The 13,819-nt window shown below is 45.5% G+C and overlaps 1 protein-coding gene across 3 annotated transcripts in view; it reads left to right on the top strand.

The window, feature by feature from the left end:
- xrn2 (5'-3' exoribonuclease 2) overlaps positions 1-13,819 on the top strand; it is a 40,620-nt gene that overhangs the window by 5,752 nt on the left and 21,049 nt on the right. For 2 of the 3 annotated variants that reach the window (XM_079571697.1, XM_079571698.1), the window contains exons 9-25: positions 48-205; positions 1,516-1,590; positions 1,701-1,834; positions 1,911-1,968; positions 2,966-3,073; positions 3,261-3,305; positions 3,380-3,523; positions 4,943-4,987; positions 5,054-5,142; positions 5,220-5,355; positions 11,637-11,744; positions 11,819-11,908; positions 11,982-12,054; positions 12,144-12,227; positions 13,297-13,394; positions 13,464-13,543; positions 13,621-13,677. In XM_079571697.1, the coding sequence (XP_079427823.1) occupies positions 48-205; positions 1,516-1,590; positions 1,701-1,834; positions 1,911-1,968; positions 2,966-3,073; positions 3,261-3,305; positions 3,380-3,523; positions 4,943-4,987; positions 5,054-5,142; positions 5,220-5,355; positions 11,637-11,744; positions 11,819-11,908; positions 11,982-12,054; positions 12,144-12,227; positions 13,297-13,394; positions 13,464-13,543; positions 13,621-13,677 (1,582 nt within the window). The remainder of the gene's footprint in view (positions 1-47; positions 206-1,515; positions 1,591-1,700; positions 1,835-1,910; positions 1,969-2,965; positions 3,074-3,260; positions 3,306-3,379; positions 3,524-4,942; positions 4,988-5,053; positions 5,143-5,219; positions 5,356-11,636; positions 11,745-11,818; positions 11,909-11,981; positions 12,055-12,143; positions 12,228-13,296; positions 13,395-13,463; positions 13,544-13,620; positions 13,678-13,819) is intronic. The other variant, XM_079571699.1, reaches the window with a different exon arrangement.

The following is a 13,819-nucleotide window of genomic DNA, read 5'->3' as shown; positions in this document are numbered from 1 at the left end:
CTGGTCCAGCTTTACCCCAATGTGACTTGTTTTCTGTGAATGTCCAGCCGACCTGATCATGCTGGGCCTGGCCACTCACGAGCCCAACTTCACCATCATCCGAGAGGAGTTCAAGCCCAACAAACCACGGCCCTGCGCCCTGTGTGGACAGATGGGCCACGAGCTGAAGGAGTGTACTGGGACGGCCCGCGAGAAGCAAGGAGAGGTAACTATACTACTACTACAGTAAAGGAGTGTACTGGGACGGCCCGCGAGAAGCAAGGAGAGGTACTACTACTACTACTACAGTAAAGGAGTGTACTGGGACGGCCCGCGAGAAGCAAGGAGAGGTAACTATTTTTCTCTCCAAACGTCAATAAATGATCCACAGTGAGTCTAAAAAAGCCTGAACTCATGAGCAGCCAGGACTAAACCAGGACTTACAGTAAACTGGTTAAAAACCAGGACTAAACCTGGACTGAATAAGAAACTAGACTCTTAGTCAAAGAGAAAAGCAGTGACAACAAGAAACACATGGGCTTTACCTTTACCTTTAGCTTTACCTTTACCTTTAGCTTTACCTTTAGCTTTAGCTTTACCTTTAGCTTTACCTTTAGCTTTACCTTTAGCTTTACCTTTAGCTTTAGCTTTAGCTTTGCCTTTAGCTTTACCTTTAGCTTTACCTTTAGCTTTACCTTTAGCTTTACCTTTAGCTTTACCTTTAGCTTTACCTTTAGCTTTACCTTTAGCTTTACCTTTAGCTTTACCTTTAGCTTTAGCTTTACCTTTACCTTTAGCTTTAGCTTTAGCTTTAGCTTTAGCTTTAGCTTTAGCCGCAGAGCCTGAAGTTCCTGCTGTTGTTTAAACTCCAGCTGCACCGGAGCGTTTGGGATCAAAGATTGTCTCTGGAAAAGGTGAGGCTCACTCTGCATTAGCCATGTTTGGAACAGTTCTGGTGCTTTGTCAGTGACAGAGTGAGCGCTCTCACTATGTAACAGATCTGTGACGTGTGAGGAGCTTTCACTGTGGAACAGCTCAGTGAGTTTAGAAAAGTTTATCTTCAGTAAACGGTCCTGATGTGGATCTGGTCTGTTCCTGCAGCTCAGGAGGGAATAACGTCCGAACTCTCTTTTTATCACGGCTTTAGTGGGAATTCTGCTCAAAACATGAAGCTACAGGCGACTGCTGCTCCTGTTTTCTGATGTTTGGACTTCCTCCTGAACGATACTTTTCCTGCACATTATTTTAACTCGATTATAATAACATAGGTATCGAAAAAAGTACCGTTAAGGCACCGGTACCGAAAAGCAGGTATAGTTAAATTAGTGGTATCGGGAAAAAACGAACTGTACCCAGCCCTACTACAGACTACTACTTATACTACAGTAAAGGAGTGTACTGGGACGGCCCGCGAGAAGCAAGGAGCGGTAACTACTACTACTATAGGATACCACTACTAGTACTAATGGAACAGTTTGAGCTCATATTGACTGTAGTCTTGTGTGTGTTTGTGTGTGTGTGTGTTTGTGTTTTCAGCACGATGAGTTCGCCGACTCGATGCCAATGTCTGAGCAGGAGTTCATCTTCATCCGCCTCTGTGTTCTCCGCGAGGTCAGGCCTGAATCTCTCACCTTACACTGTCATCTATAATAATCTATAATGATATATTATGATCTATAATGATGAATGAGGATGTTTAATGTGCAAACGTCTCTCCTCAGTACCTGACCCGGGAGCTGACCATGGCCAGCCTCCCCTTCCCCTTCGACTTCGAGCGCAGCGTGGACGACTGGGTCTTCATGTGCTTCTTCGTGGGCAACGACTTCCTGCCGCACCTGCCCTCGTTAGAAATCAGGTAACGCACTTCAGACACGACTTTATTTACCTTTCCCTCCGCTGACACTCACGCTGCAGTTCCCCTGTCCTCACAGAGAGGGCGCCATCGACCGGCTGGTGAACATCTACAAAGACGTGGTTCACAAAACCGGGGTGAGTTTCACGGCTGCTTCTGCGCAGACGGTTTAACCCCTTAACTCCCGCCTGAACCGAGCGCATTTTCTCCAGTTTGGCTTTACCCCAATCCAAAAGCTTCTGGGAAAAAAGCTGTGAAAAAGCAACAAAACTGAGACGAAAACAATGATGGAAATGTGACAAAAAGTGACGAAAAATGGATGATAAAGTGGCAAAAATGTCACAAAAATGTAACAAGAAAATTTACGAAAAAATAACGAAAAAATGACAAAAATGTGACAAAAAATGGACCAAAAAATGGACCAAAAAAATGACAAAAAAAGAGAAAAATTTGACAAAAGAATTACAAAAATGTGATAAAAATGTGACAGAAATGTGACAATTTAATTAAAAAATTGACCACAAAATGACAGAAATGTGACAAAAAATGACAAAAGAATGACATGTCATTGAAAAAAAATTGAAGTGGCAAAAATGTAACGAAAAAGTGACAAAAAATGTGACAAAACTGACCAAAAAAATGACAAAAATGTGATTAAAAAAATTGACAAAAAATGACAAAAATTTGATTAAAAAAAAACGGATGGAAAAAATGCCAAATGTGACAAAAAATGACCCCCAAAAATGACAAAAATGTGATAAACATTTGACCAAAAAAAGACAAAAATATGACAAAAAATGTGACATATGTCAAAAAATGTCAAAAATTTGAAACGGACGAAAAAATGACAAAAATATGATAAAAATTTGACAAAATGTGACAAAAAATTTGATTAAAAAAAACAGAAGAAAAAATGACAAATGTGACAAAAACTGACAAAAAATTGACAAAGTTACAAAAATGAGTTGAATACCCAACAAGAAAATGATGGGAAAAAAATCTGACGTGAGGAAAAAGTTCTTCTTGGTTCAAGCAGGAGTTAAGAGGTTAAGAGGAAACATCCATTCATTTTTTTATTCCTGCAGGGGGCAATGTTATCATTTACTATGTACTTACTGTGTACTTGTACTGCAGGGTTACCTGACGCAGAACGGCTACGTGAACCTGGAGCGAGTGGAGCTGATCATGCAGGCGGTGGGCGTGGCCGAGGACAACATCTTCAGGAAACGCAAAGAGGACGACGTGAGTTTCTCTTTTCACAGAGCTGGGCACTGGTACATTGTTTTCCATACCTGAACGATACCTATACTAAATTATTTGTCATATAGAATCATAAAACTGATTCCTAATGTTAAGTTATTCCTTTTCCTTCCACATACTTCTAAAAAAAACACTTTGGTCCACTGTAAGAGTGTGGTGTGTCTTGCAGGAAGGCTTCAAGAGACGGATGAAGGAGAAAAAGAAGAGGATGAAGGTGAGTGTTTGTCCCCTGTGCTGCGTGGACTCCGCCCGTATCGCCGCGGTAACCGTCCGTCTGTCCCGTCGCAGATGGAGCGGGACCGGCCGGCCTACATGACCTCGGGCCAGTTCGCTCCGCAGGCTCTGGGCCGCGGCGGGAGACCGGAGGCCGTGCACAACGCCCGCAACCAGGCCTTCAACATGAGGGTGCAGGCCATGGAGCACCACAACAAGGTGAGTCTGAACAAGAGGAGCTTCAGAAGGTTAGAATCAGCAGCTCCTCTCGCTGAGGATCAGGACGTCCTCGACTCCAACCAACCCAGTCCAGCGGATGATGAATACTTCCTGGACTGTGTTAACCCCTTAACTCCCACCTGAACCGAGCACGTTTTCTCCAGTTTGGCTTTACCCCAGTCCTAAAGCTTCTGGAAAAAGCTGTGAAAAAAGCAACAAAGCTGAGATGAAAACAATGATGGAAATGTGACAAAGTGAGAAAACAGTGACAAAAAAGTGACGAAAAATTTATGAAAAAGTGGCAAAAATGTCACAAAAATGTCACAAAAAATTGACGAAAGAATGACAAAAATGTCACAAAAAACTGACAAAAATGTGACAAAAAAAATGACAAAAATGTGATTTAAAAAAACTGACCAAAAATGACAATGTGACCAAAAATGACAAAAAAATGTGATAAAAATTTGACCAAAAAATGACAAAAATTTGACAAAAAATTACAAAAATGTGATTAAAAAACTTGACCAAAAATGTGACAAAAAAGGACCAAATTTTTTTATAAAAAACGGAAGAAAAAATGACAAATGTGACAAAAAAAAAAAAAAAATGACAATGTGGTAAAATAACAAATTTGATAAAAGATGACACTGTAATACAAATTTGACAAAAAAATGACAAAAAAACAACAAAAATGTGACAAAAAATGACAAAAATGTGATTTAAAAAAAAATGACAATGTGACAAAAAATGTGACAAAAAAATGTTACAAAAATGACAAAAATTAGATTAAAATTTGACCAAAAAATGACACAAATGTGACGACAAATGACAAAAATGTGACAAAAGAAATGACAAAAATGTGATAAAAAACTTGACCAAAAATGTGACAAAAAAGGACCAAATTTTTTATAAAAAACGGAAGAAAAAATGACAAATGTGACAAAAAATAACCCAAAAAAATGACAAATGTGACAAAATGCTACAAAAAAATGACAAAAATGTGATAAAAATTTGACAAAAAACAAAAATTGGACAAAAAATTTAAAAAAATGACAAAAATGTGATAAAATAAAATAACAAATTTGATAAAAGATGACACTGTAATACAAATTTGACCAAAAAATGACAAAAAAATGACAATAAAATGACAAACAAATGACAAAAAAAACGACAAAAATGTGACAAAAAATGACAAAAATGTGATTTAAAAAAACTGACAATGTGACAAAAAATGTGACAAAAAAAAATGTTACAAAAATGACAAAAATGTGATAAAAAATTTGACAAAAATGTGACAAAACAATACCCAACAAAAAATGATGGAAAAAAATCTGCCGTGAGGAAAAAGATCCCCTCGGTTCAGGCGGGGGTTAAGAGGTTAAAGTCTCCTGTAAATGTTAATGCCTGTGGTTTCCTCAGGACGCCGCTCAGTCGCTGAAGGCCATGATGAAAAACGGGGGAAATGTGAGTGTCACTTCACACGCGGAGTAAAAAGCGGATCAGTCTGACGGGTCTAATGTGTGTGTTCAGTCGTCTGCAGGGCCGTCCTCGGATTCCAGGGGAGTGAAGCGGAAAGCGGACGACAGCGACAGCGAACCCGAGCCCGAAGACAACGTCCGGTAAATACTTTTCCCTCTCTGACCAAAGGGAAGGAAAGTGCCTCAGCTTCTCATGACTGTGTTTGTGTCGGCTGCAGTTTGTGGGAGGAGGGATGGAAGCAGCGTTATTACAAAACCAAGTTCGACGTTGACGTGTCTGATGACGAGTTCAGGAAGAAGGTGGTGCGGTCGTACGTGGAGGGGCTCTGCTGGGTACTGCGCTACTACTACCAGGTAAATACTACTGCAGTACTGTGACTGCGCTGCTGCTACCAGGTAAATAACTGATGAGCCTGTGCGGTGTCGCTGTAGTTCATTATTTTGCAGCAGTAACTTTCCTGTTCCTCTCGGCGCCGGTTGCCGTTGGCGACCTGGAGCTGTTACTAATCTGTGATTTAAGCCTTTGACAAAATGTGCTTCGTCTCCGGTTTAGAAACGCGTCTGCGCCGTCCTGCCGAGTGCCACTACACCTCCCTTCATCCCCCTCTCCTCGTCCACCTCCCTCATTCTGTCTCCTTGATCCTGTCCCTTCCTCTTCCTTACTTTCCCTGCTCCTTCCTCCTCCTTCACTCCCTTCACTCCCCCCTCCTCCCTTCTTTACTTCTCTCCCTCCTTTCCCTCCTTCCTTCCTTCCTTCACTCCCTTCTTCACTCCCTCCTCCTTCCCTCCTTCACTCCCTCCTCCCCCTTCTTTACTTCTCTCTCTCCTTTCCTCCTTCCTTCCTTCCTTCACTCCCTTCTTCACTCCCTCCTCCTTCCCTCCTTCACTCCCTCCTCCCCCTTCTTTACTTCTCTCTCTCCTTTCCTCCTTCCTTCCTTCCCTCCTTCACTCCCTCCTCCTCTCCCTCCTTCAGTTCCTCCTTCCCCCTTCTTTACTTCTTTCCCTCCTTTCCCTCCTCCTCTCGCTCCCTCACTCCCTCCTTCCCTCCTCCTCTCCCTCCTTCTCTCCCTCCTTCCCCCTTCTTTACTTGTCTCCCTCCTTTCCTCCCTCTTCTTCCCTCCTTCCTTCACTCACTCCTCCTTCCCTCCTTCACTTCCTCCTTCCTTCCTTCCTTTCTTCTCTCCCACCTCCTTCACTCCCTCCTCCTTCCCTCCTTCACTCCCTCCTCCTCTCCCTCCTTCTCTCTCTCCTCCTTCACTCCCTCCTCCTCTCCCTCCTTCACTCCCTCCTCCTTCACTCCCTCCTCCTCTCCCTCCTTCACCCTCTCCTCCTTCCCTCCTTCACTCATTCTCTCCCTCCTCCTTCCCTCCCCTCCTCCTTCCCTCCTTCACTCCCTCCTCCTCTCCTTCACTCCCTCCTCCTTCCCTCCTTCTCTCCCTCCTCCTTCCCTCCTTCACTCCCTCCTCCTCTCCTTCACTCCCTCCTCCTTCCCTCCTTCTCTCCCTCCTCCTTCACTCCCTCCTCCTCTCTCTCCTTCACTCCCTCCTCCCTCCCTCCTTCTCTCCCTCCTCCTTCACTCCCTCCTCCTCTCTCTCCTTCACTCCCTCCTCCCTCCCTCCTTCTCTCCCTCCTCCTCCCCTCCTTCCCTCCTCTCCTCCTTCCCTCCCTTCCTCCTTCCCTCCTCCTCTCCCTCCTTTCCTCCTCCTCTCCCTCCTTCACTCCCTCCTCCTCTCTCTCCTTCACTCCCTCCTCTCCCTCCCTCCTCCTCCCCTCCTTCCCTCCTCTCCTCCTTCCCTCCCTTCCTCCTTCCCTCCTCCTCTCCCTCCTTTCCTCCTTCACTCCCTCTTTCACTCCCTCCTCCTCTCTCTCCTTCACTCCCTCGTTCTCTCCCCCCCCCCCCTCCTCTTCCCGTCTGAGCGCAGCCTCTTGACTGGAGCGCCTGCAGGGATTTGCTCTAAGCCCGTCTCTGGGGTCTGTTCTGCGGGTGAATATTTTAGCCGTTCCCTCGCGGTCCGAGGCGTGTTCTCGACCCGATCTCGCTCATTCACGCCGCGGCGCCGTAACCCGCCCAATTACACACACACACGGGTCTCACACACCTTCCACGCCGGGCCTTACCCACTACATCCACCGTCTGAAAAACTCTGCACATTCAGTAACTGTCCAGCCATTTCTGAGACTGAACCAATATAAGAACTAGGAGGGAAGTCTGTGAGCGCCTGCATGGTCTGACTCTGCTCTGACACCGCTCTGAGCGCCTGCGTGGTTAATAAACGGGTCTGAAGTGGCGTGTCCCTGAGGCCTTCATAAATCCCTCTCTCAGGAGCCGCTCTGAAGCCCAGACGGGTCCTGCTCCGGAGCCCAGAGCGCGAACTAAAGACTAAACCAAACAGCAAGACGCCAGATTTAAACGCGTGGTTTCGTTTTGTTGATATATCGGATACAAAGGTTTGGTCAGAGGGGTTTTAGATTCTGTATGTGAGATTTGATGGACGTCACTGATCAGAAAAGTTGAGCCTCTGATCTCAGGTTCGGCTGCAACAGATAAAAGTTGGTCTGGGTTTTCCTTAAGGCAGAGTATAAGGTCTTATTTTAGTCTCGTGGCTGTCCCCCAGAGCTACTCTGACCGTCGGGGAAACACGTCCAGTTTTGAAAGTAGATTGTGATTGTTCTAAAGTGGAGGAATTTGAGTAGAATATGTTTGACTAAAGTCTAAAACTGTCTTCCTTCAATAATCATTTTACTAGTTCAAATATAAAAATTGAGAATCGAATCACAATATTCATAAAAATAGCAAAAATATCATGCAGCCTTTCAAGAGTGTAAAGAAACGGCCCCAAAGTTTGGTCTCTTTGTCTGTAGCTGCTGCTGTCTCCCACAAATAGGGCTGGGTACCGTCGATACCACTATTTTAACAATACCTGCTTTTCGGTACCGGTGCCTTAACGGTACTTTTTCCGATACCTTTGTTATTATAATTGAGTTAAAATAATGTGCAGGAAAAGCATCGTTCAGGAGGAAGTACAAACATCAGAAAACAGGAGCAGCAGCGTCACCTGTAACTTCATGTTTTGAGCAGAATTCCCACTAAAGCCGTGATAAAAAGAGAGTTGGGACATTATTCCCTCCTGAGCTGCAGGAACAGACCAGATCCACATCAGGACCGTTTACTGAAGATAAACTTTTCTAAACTCACTGAGCTGTTCCACAGTGAAAGCTCCTCACACGTCACAGATCTGTTACATAGTGAGAGCGCTCACTCTGTCACTGACAAAGCACCAGAACTGTTCCAAACATGGCTAATGCAGAGTGAGCCTCACCTTTTCCAGAGACAATCTTTGATCCCAAACGCTCCGGTGCAGCTGGAGTTTAAACAACAGCAGTAACTTCAGGCTCTGCGGCTAAAGCTAAAGGTAAAGCTGAAGGTAAAGCTAAAGGTAAAGCTAAAGGTAAAGCTAAAGGTAAAGCTAAAGGTAAAGGTAAAGCTAAAGGTAAAGCTAAAGGTAAAGCTAAAGGTAAAGCTAAAGGTAAAGGTAAAGCCCATGTGTTTCATGTTGTCACTGCTTTTCTATTTGTCTAAGAGTCTAGTTTCTGGTTTAGTCCTGGTTTAGTCCTGGTTTAGTCCTGGTTTAGTCCTGGTTTAGTCCTGGCTCAGTCCGCGGCTCTGCCATCTCTGATAATGACTGAAGTGTGAGTAAGTTACAGCTTTGCTTCTACATTTGTGCTGAAGCTGCTCATGAGTTCAGGCTTTTTTAGACTCACTGCGGATCATTTATTGACGTTTGGAGAGAAAAAGTACAAAAAATTAGCACAGAAAAAACAAAGTCCTTCGATACCGCCCCCTACCGGAGCTTTTCGGTCGGTACCAAGTAGGAACCGTTTAACAGTACCCAGTCCTACCCACAAAGGAAATGACCATATTTGGATTACAGCGTCATCTCGGTCACAGCCTTTCGTGCTACACGTGGATCCCAAACGTGTCAGTCTTTGTGAATGAATAAGCGCGGGAAAGACCAGGGAGACGCACAGACATGTTGGAGTCACTTCCTGGATAAATCTGAAACGCGGCTCGGCCAAAAGTCATAAAATGAACATAGTAAAGGAGGTGTTTCTTTACTCTGGTTAATGTAGTTTTCTCATCGTTGTAGTTTTAACGTCGATCAATGTTTTCATCCTCGTCTCCACTTAAAGCGTGTCGAAACTACAAAAACCCGAACTTAAACCCAGCACAGACTTTATTTACACGTGAACTGGAGCGCGTCGGCCGGTCGTCCTTGGAGCGGCCTTCATTTCCCAGAGTGCACCTGGAGAGCGCGGCTCATTCTCATGGAAATGCGGCGTTTACATGACAAAGAGCCGCCGGCGCTTCGTGGAAACAGTCTCCTGCTGATGATTTAACGATCAGAGAGGGGTCAAAGGTCACGGGGCGAGGCTCAGGGTCAGGACGGGACGCCGTGATTAACCGTAAACGCCGTCATCAGCATAATGAAGCCGGTTTTATTACTCGGTGAGGATTTTGACTGTTTGAAACGGCCGGTTACAGCAGAGATGATGTAGATTTCTGTCCCGGAGGCGGTAATTACGTCCAGCGTGAGGGAAATGTCAGAGCCGTGCTGGATTTGGAACTTACTGTGAAAGTTTGAGCTAAAGGCCACAGTAAAGCTCTCGATCCCACAGAGGAGACGCAGAGGAGACACGGAGGACAAAGTGTTACAGATGGACTGGAAGTAACGGACACTTTTTATTCAACCAGGAAGTGTGTCATTTTGACTTAGATATTGGGAAAATACTGAAAAAATAGGGGGACATTTTGGGGGTAAAAGTGGTAGAAATGGAGAACATGTTTTTCTTTTGCCTTTTTGTCTGTTCTGATCTTTTCTTTGTTTCTTAATGACAAACGATGTAAATTTAGGAGGGAGAGAAGGAAAGGAGGGAGAGAAGGAAAGGAGGAGGGAGAGAAGGAAAGGAGAGAGAAGGAAAGGAGGGAGAGGAGGGAGAGGAGGAAAGGAGGGAGAGGAGGGAGAGGAGGAAAGGAGGGAGAGGAGGAAAGGAGGGAGAGGAGGAAAGGAGGGAGAGGAGGAAAGGAGGGAGAGGAGGAAAGGAGGGAGAGGAGGAAAGGAGGGAGAGAAGGAAAGGAGGGAGAGAAGGAAAGGAGGGAGAGAAGGAAAGGAGGGAGAGAAGGAAAGGAGAAGGGAGAGAAGGAAAGGAGGAGGGAGAGAAGGAAAGGAGGAGGGAGAGAAGGAAAGGAGGAGGGAGAGGAGGAGGGAGAGGAGGAGGGAGAGGAGGAGGGAGAGGAGGAGGGAGAAGAGGAGGAGGGAGAGGAGGAGGGAGAGAAGGAGAGGAGGAGGGAGAGAAGGAGAGGAGGAAAGGAGGAAAGGAGGAGGGAGAGGAGGAAAGGAGGAGGGAGAGGAGGAAAGGAGGAGGGAGAGGAGGAAAGGAGGAGGGAGAGGAGGAAAGGAGGAGGGAGAGGAGGAAAGGAGGAAAGGAGGAGGGAGAGAAGGAAAGGAGGGAGAGGAGGAAAGGAGGAGGGAGAGAAGGAAAGGAGGAAAGGAGGAGGGAGAGAAGGAAAGGAGGAGGGAGAGAAGGAGAGGAGGAGGAAAGGAGGAGGAAAGGAGGAGGGAGAGAAGGAGAGGAGGAGGGAGAGAAGGAGAGGAGGAGGGAGAGGAGAGGAGGAAAGGAGGAAAGGAGGAGGGAGAGGAGGAAAGGAGGAGGGAGAGGAGGAAAGGAGGAGGGAGAGGAGGGAGAGAAGGAAAGGAGGAGGGAGAGAAGGAAAGGAGGAGGGAGAGAAGGAGGGGAGAGAAGGAGGGGAGGAAAGGAGGAAAGGAGGAGGGAGAGAAGGAAAGGAGGAGGGAGAGGAGGAAAGGAGGAGGGAGAGAAGGAAAGGAGGAAAGGAGGAGGGAGAGGAGGAAAGGAGGAGGGAGAGAAGGAAAGGAGGAAAGGAGGAGGGAGAGGAGGAAAGGAGGAGGGAGAGAAGGAAAGGAGGAGGGAGAGGAGGAAAGGAGGAGGGAGAGAAGGAGAGGAGGAGGGAGAGAAGGAAAGGAGGAGGGAGAGGAGGAGGGAGAGGAGGAAAGGAGGAGAGGAGGAGGGAGAGGAGGAAAGGAGGAGGAAAGGAGGAGGGAGAGGAGGAAAGGAGGAGGGAGAGGAGGAAAGGAGGAGGGAGAGGAGGAAAGGAGGAGGGAGAGGAGGAAAGGAGGAGGGAGAGGAGGAAAGGAGGAGGGAGAGGAGGAAAGGAGGGAGAGGAGGAAAGGAGGAGGGAGAGGAGGAAAGGAGGAGGGAGAGGAGGAAAGGAGGAGGGAGAGGAGGAAAGAAGGAAAGGAGGAGGGAGAGAAGGAAAGGAGGAGGGAGAAAAGGAAAGGAGGAGGGAGAGGAGGGAGGAAAGGAGGAGGGAGAAAAGGAATGAGAGAAAGACAGCAGGGAGAGAATGAAAGAAAGAGGTAGAGAAGGAGGGAGTTGGAGAATCTTTCTCCTCTTTAAAGGCTGGGTGTGTGTTATGCAAAATGTACTTTTTACAATATTACAATGGTGTTCCTGCTTCAAAAACGCTGAGACCGTGTGTTTAATATACTATAACTATAAACATTCAAGTCTAAATGTGGTCCTCATGAATGTGTGGTCTCATTCTCACCTCTCCTCAGGGCTGCGCCTCGTGGAAGTGGTACTTCCCCTTCCACTACGCTCCGTTCGCCTCCGACTTCAAAGACATCAAGGACATGTTCACGGACTTCGAGACGGGGACCAAACCGGTGAGTCCGAGTTCTCCCTGTGTGACTTTTATTTCACGTCTGTCTGCGTCGCTCACGTCTCTGTGTCGTCCCAGTTCAAGCCTCTGGAGCAGCTGATGGGGGTGTTTCCTGCAGCCAGTGGGAACTTCCTGCCGGAGACCTGGAGGAGCCTCATGAGCAGCCCGGTTCGTCACTGCACTTCATTTTGATCTAGATTATGAAAACGGCATAAACTTGACGTCTTGTGTTTTCCCACAGGACTCCTCCATTATCGACTTTTATCCCGACGACTTCGCCATCGACCTGAACGGGAAGAAATACGCCTGGCAAGGTGAGGAGCAGGTTCCATAGAGGAGAGGAGCGTGTTCTTCACGTGTTCCCCGAGGTCTTCATGTCCTTCACGTGTTTGTGTGCTTTCAGGAGTGGCGCTGCTGCCGTTTGTGGACGAGCGTCGACTCAGAGCCGCTTTGGCCGACGTTTATCCAGATCTCACGCAGGAAGAAGGTGAAGCCCACGTTTAAAGCAGTGGTTTATTGATCCACAGGTCACAGAAGGATGCAGGGTTTTAAACATGGATACATTTATAAATATTGACTTGTCTTTGTGGTTTTCGATACCTACTATATGGATAAAGTATTTGAAATATAGAGCCATAAAACAGATGAATAATGTTCTTTTATTCCTTTTCCTTCCATTTTATTTCTTTTGCATTTGTATCATTTATTTGAAGTGAAACAACCAAGAAACCTTTAACGACAAAAGGGCAGAAAAACATTTTCCCAATTTTTTTTTTTCCCTTTTTTTTTTGCACCAAGCTTTTCACATTTTTTTTAACGTGTTCCCCCAATTTTTTTTTTCAATTTTTCCAAAAATAAAAAAAAATCCATTTTTTTCAACATTAAAAAAAAAAAAAATCTGAATTTTGCCCCAATTTTTTTATTTTTTATTTTTTACACGTTCTCCCAAATTTGTAATCCCCCCCAAATTTTTTTCCCAATTTTTCCAAAAATCTTCACGTTTTTTCCCATTTATCCCAAAATAATAAAAAAAAATCATTTTTTTTCCTAATCTTTTAGAATTTTTGAGAATTTTGCCCCAATTTTTTTTTTTTTTTTTTACACGTTCTCCCAAATTTGTAATCCTCCCCAAGACAATTTTTCCAAAAATCTTTACATGTTTTTTTCCCCATTTTTCCCCAATTTTTTGAATTTTTTTTTACATGGTCTCCCAAATTTGTAATCCCCCCCCCCAAAAAAATTTCCATATTTTTTCCAAAATCCAAAATGTTTTCTTCCCCCCAGTTTTCCCACAATATGAATTTCTTTTCAAATTTTTTTGCCCCAAATTTTTAAGTTTGTTCACCCAAATATTCCCCAAATTTACCCCAATTATTCCACCCGTTTTCTCAATTTTCACCCTTTTTTTGGGTCATTTAAAAAAAAAAAATCTTGTTTAATCAAATGTGAATATGAGGATTTTGTATTTGTTTTCGTACCTGCTTTCAACAGCAGACTGGTATCGTGTAACTGGACCCAGCCCTGGTCTATAGTGTTTATGTTTTGTTTTGTTCCAGTGAAGAGAAACAGTTTGGGCAGCGACATCTTGTTCCTGTCGAAGTCTCACCCGCTCTTCGACTTCATCCACGAGCTTTACCGCACGGAGACCAAGGAGGTAAAAACTCTGAACCCGCCGCCCTGAAAGTCACTGCCCTGAAAACTAACCCGTCTGCTGTGGTTTCAGGCCACGGACATCCCGCCCGAGCTGTGCCACGGGATCCTGGGCAAACTGAGCCTGGACGCCTGCCCCATCCTGCCCGACAAGTACGACCTCTGCCTTCACCCGGATACACAAATACTCTGGATGTGTTTAAAGTATTAAAGTACTTTTGTGTCCTCAGGCCGGTGGAGTCTCCCATCCCCACGCTCAGAGACATCACGCACAACTTCGCCATCGGGTACGTCTCACACTCATGGTGGACTTTGGAACTTTAGCCAAACCACTCTCCTCTTTTTAATGTTAACGAGAGAGAGCGGAGGCGGGACTTATGACTAGCAGCCAATGAGAGAGTGACAGCTTTACCCAATTGGTTTTTATCC

The sequence above is a fragment of the Gobius niger genome (genome assembly GCF_951799975.1).
Source record: "Gobius niger genome assembly, chromosome: 15".
Lineage (NCBI taxonomy): Eukaryota > Metazoa > Chordata > Actinopteri > Gobiiformes > Gobiidae > Gobius > Gobius niger.
Note: the sequence above shows the minus strand (reverse complement) of the source record. Positions and strands in the feature narration are given on the sequence as shown.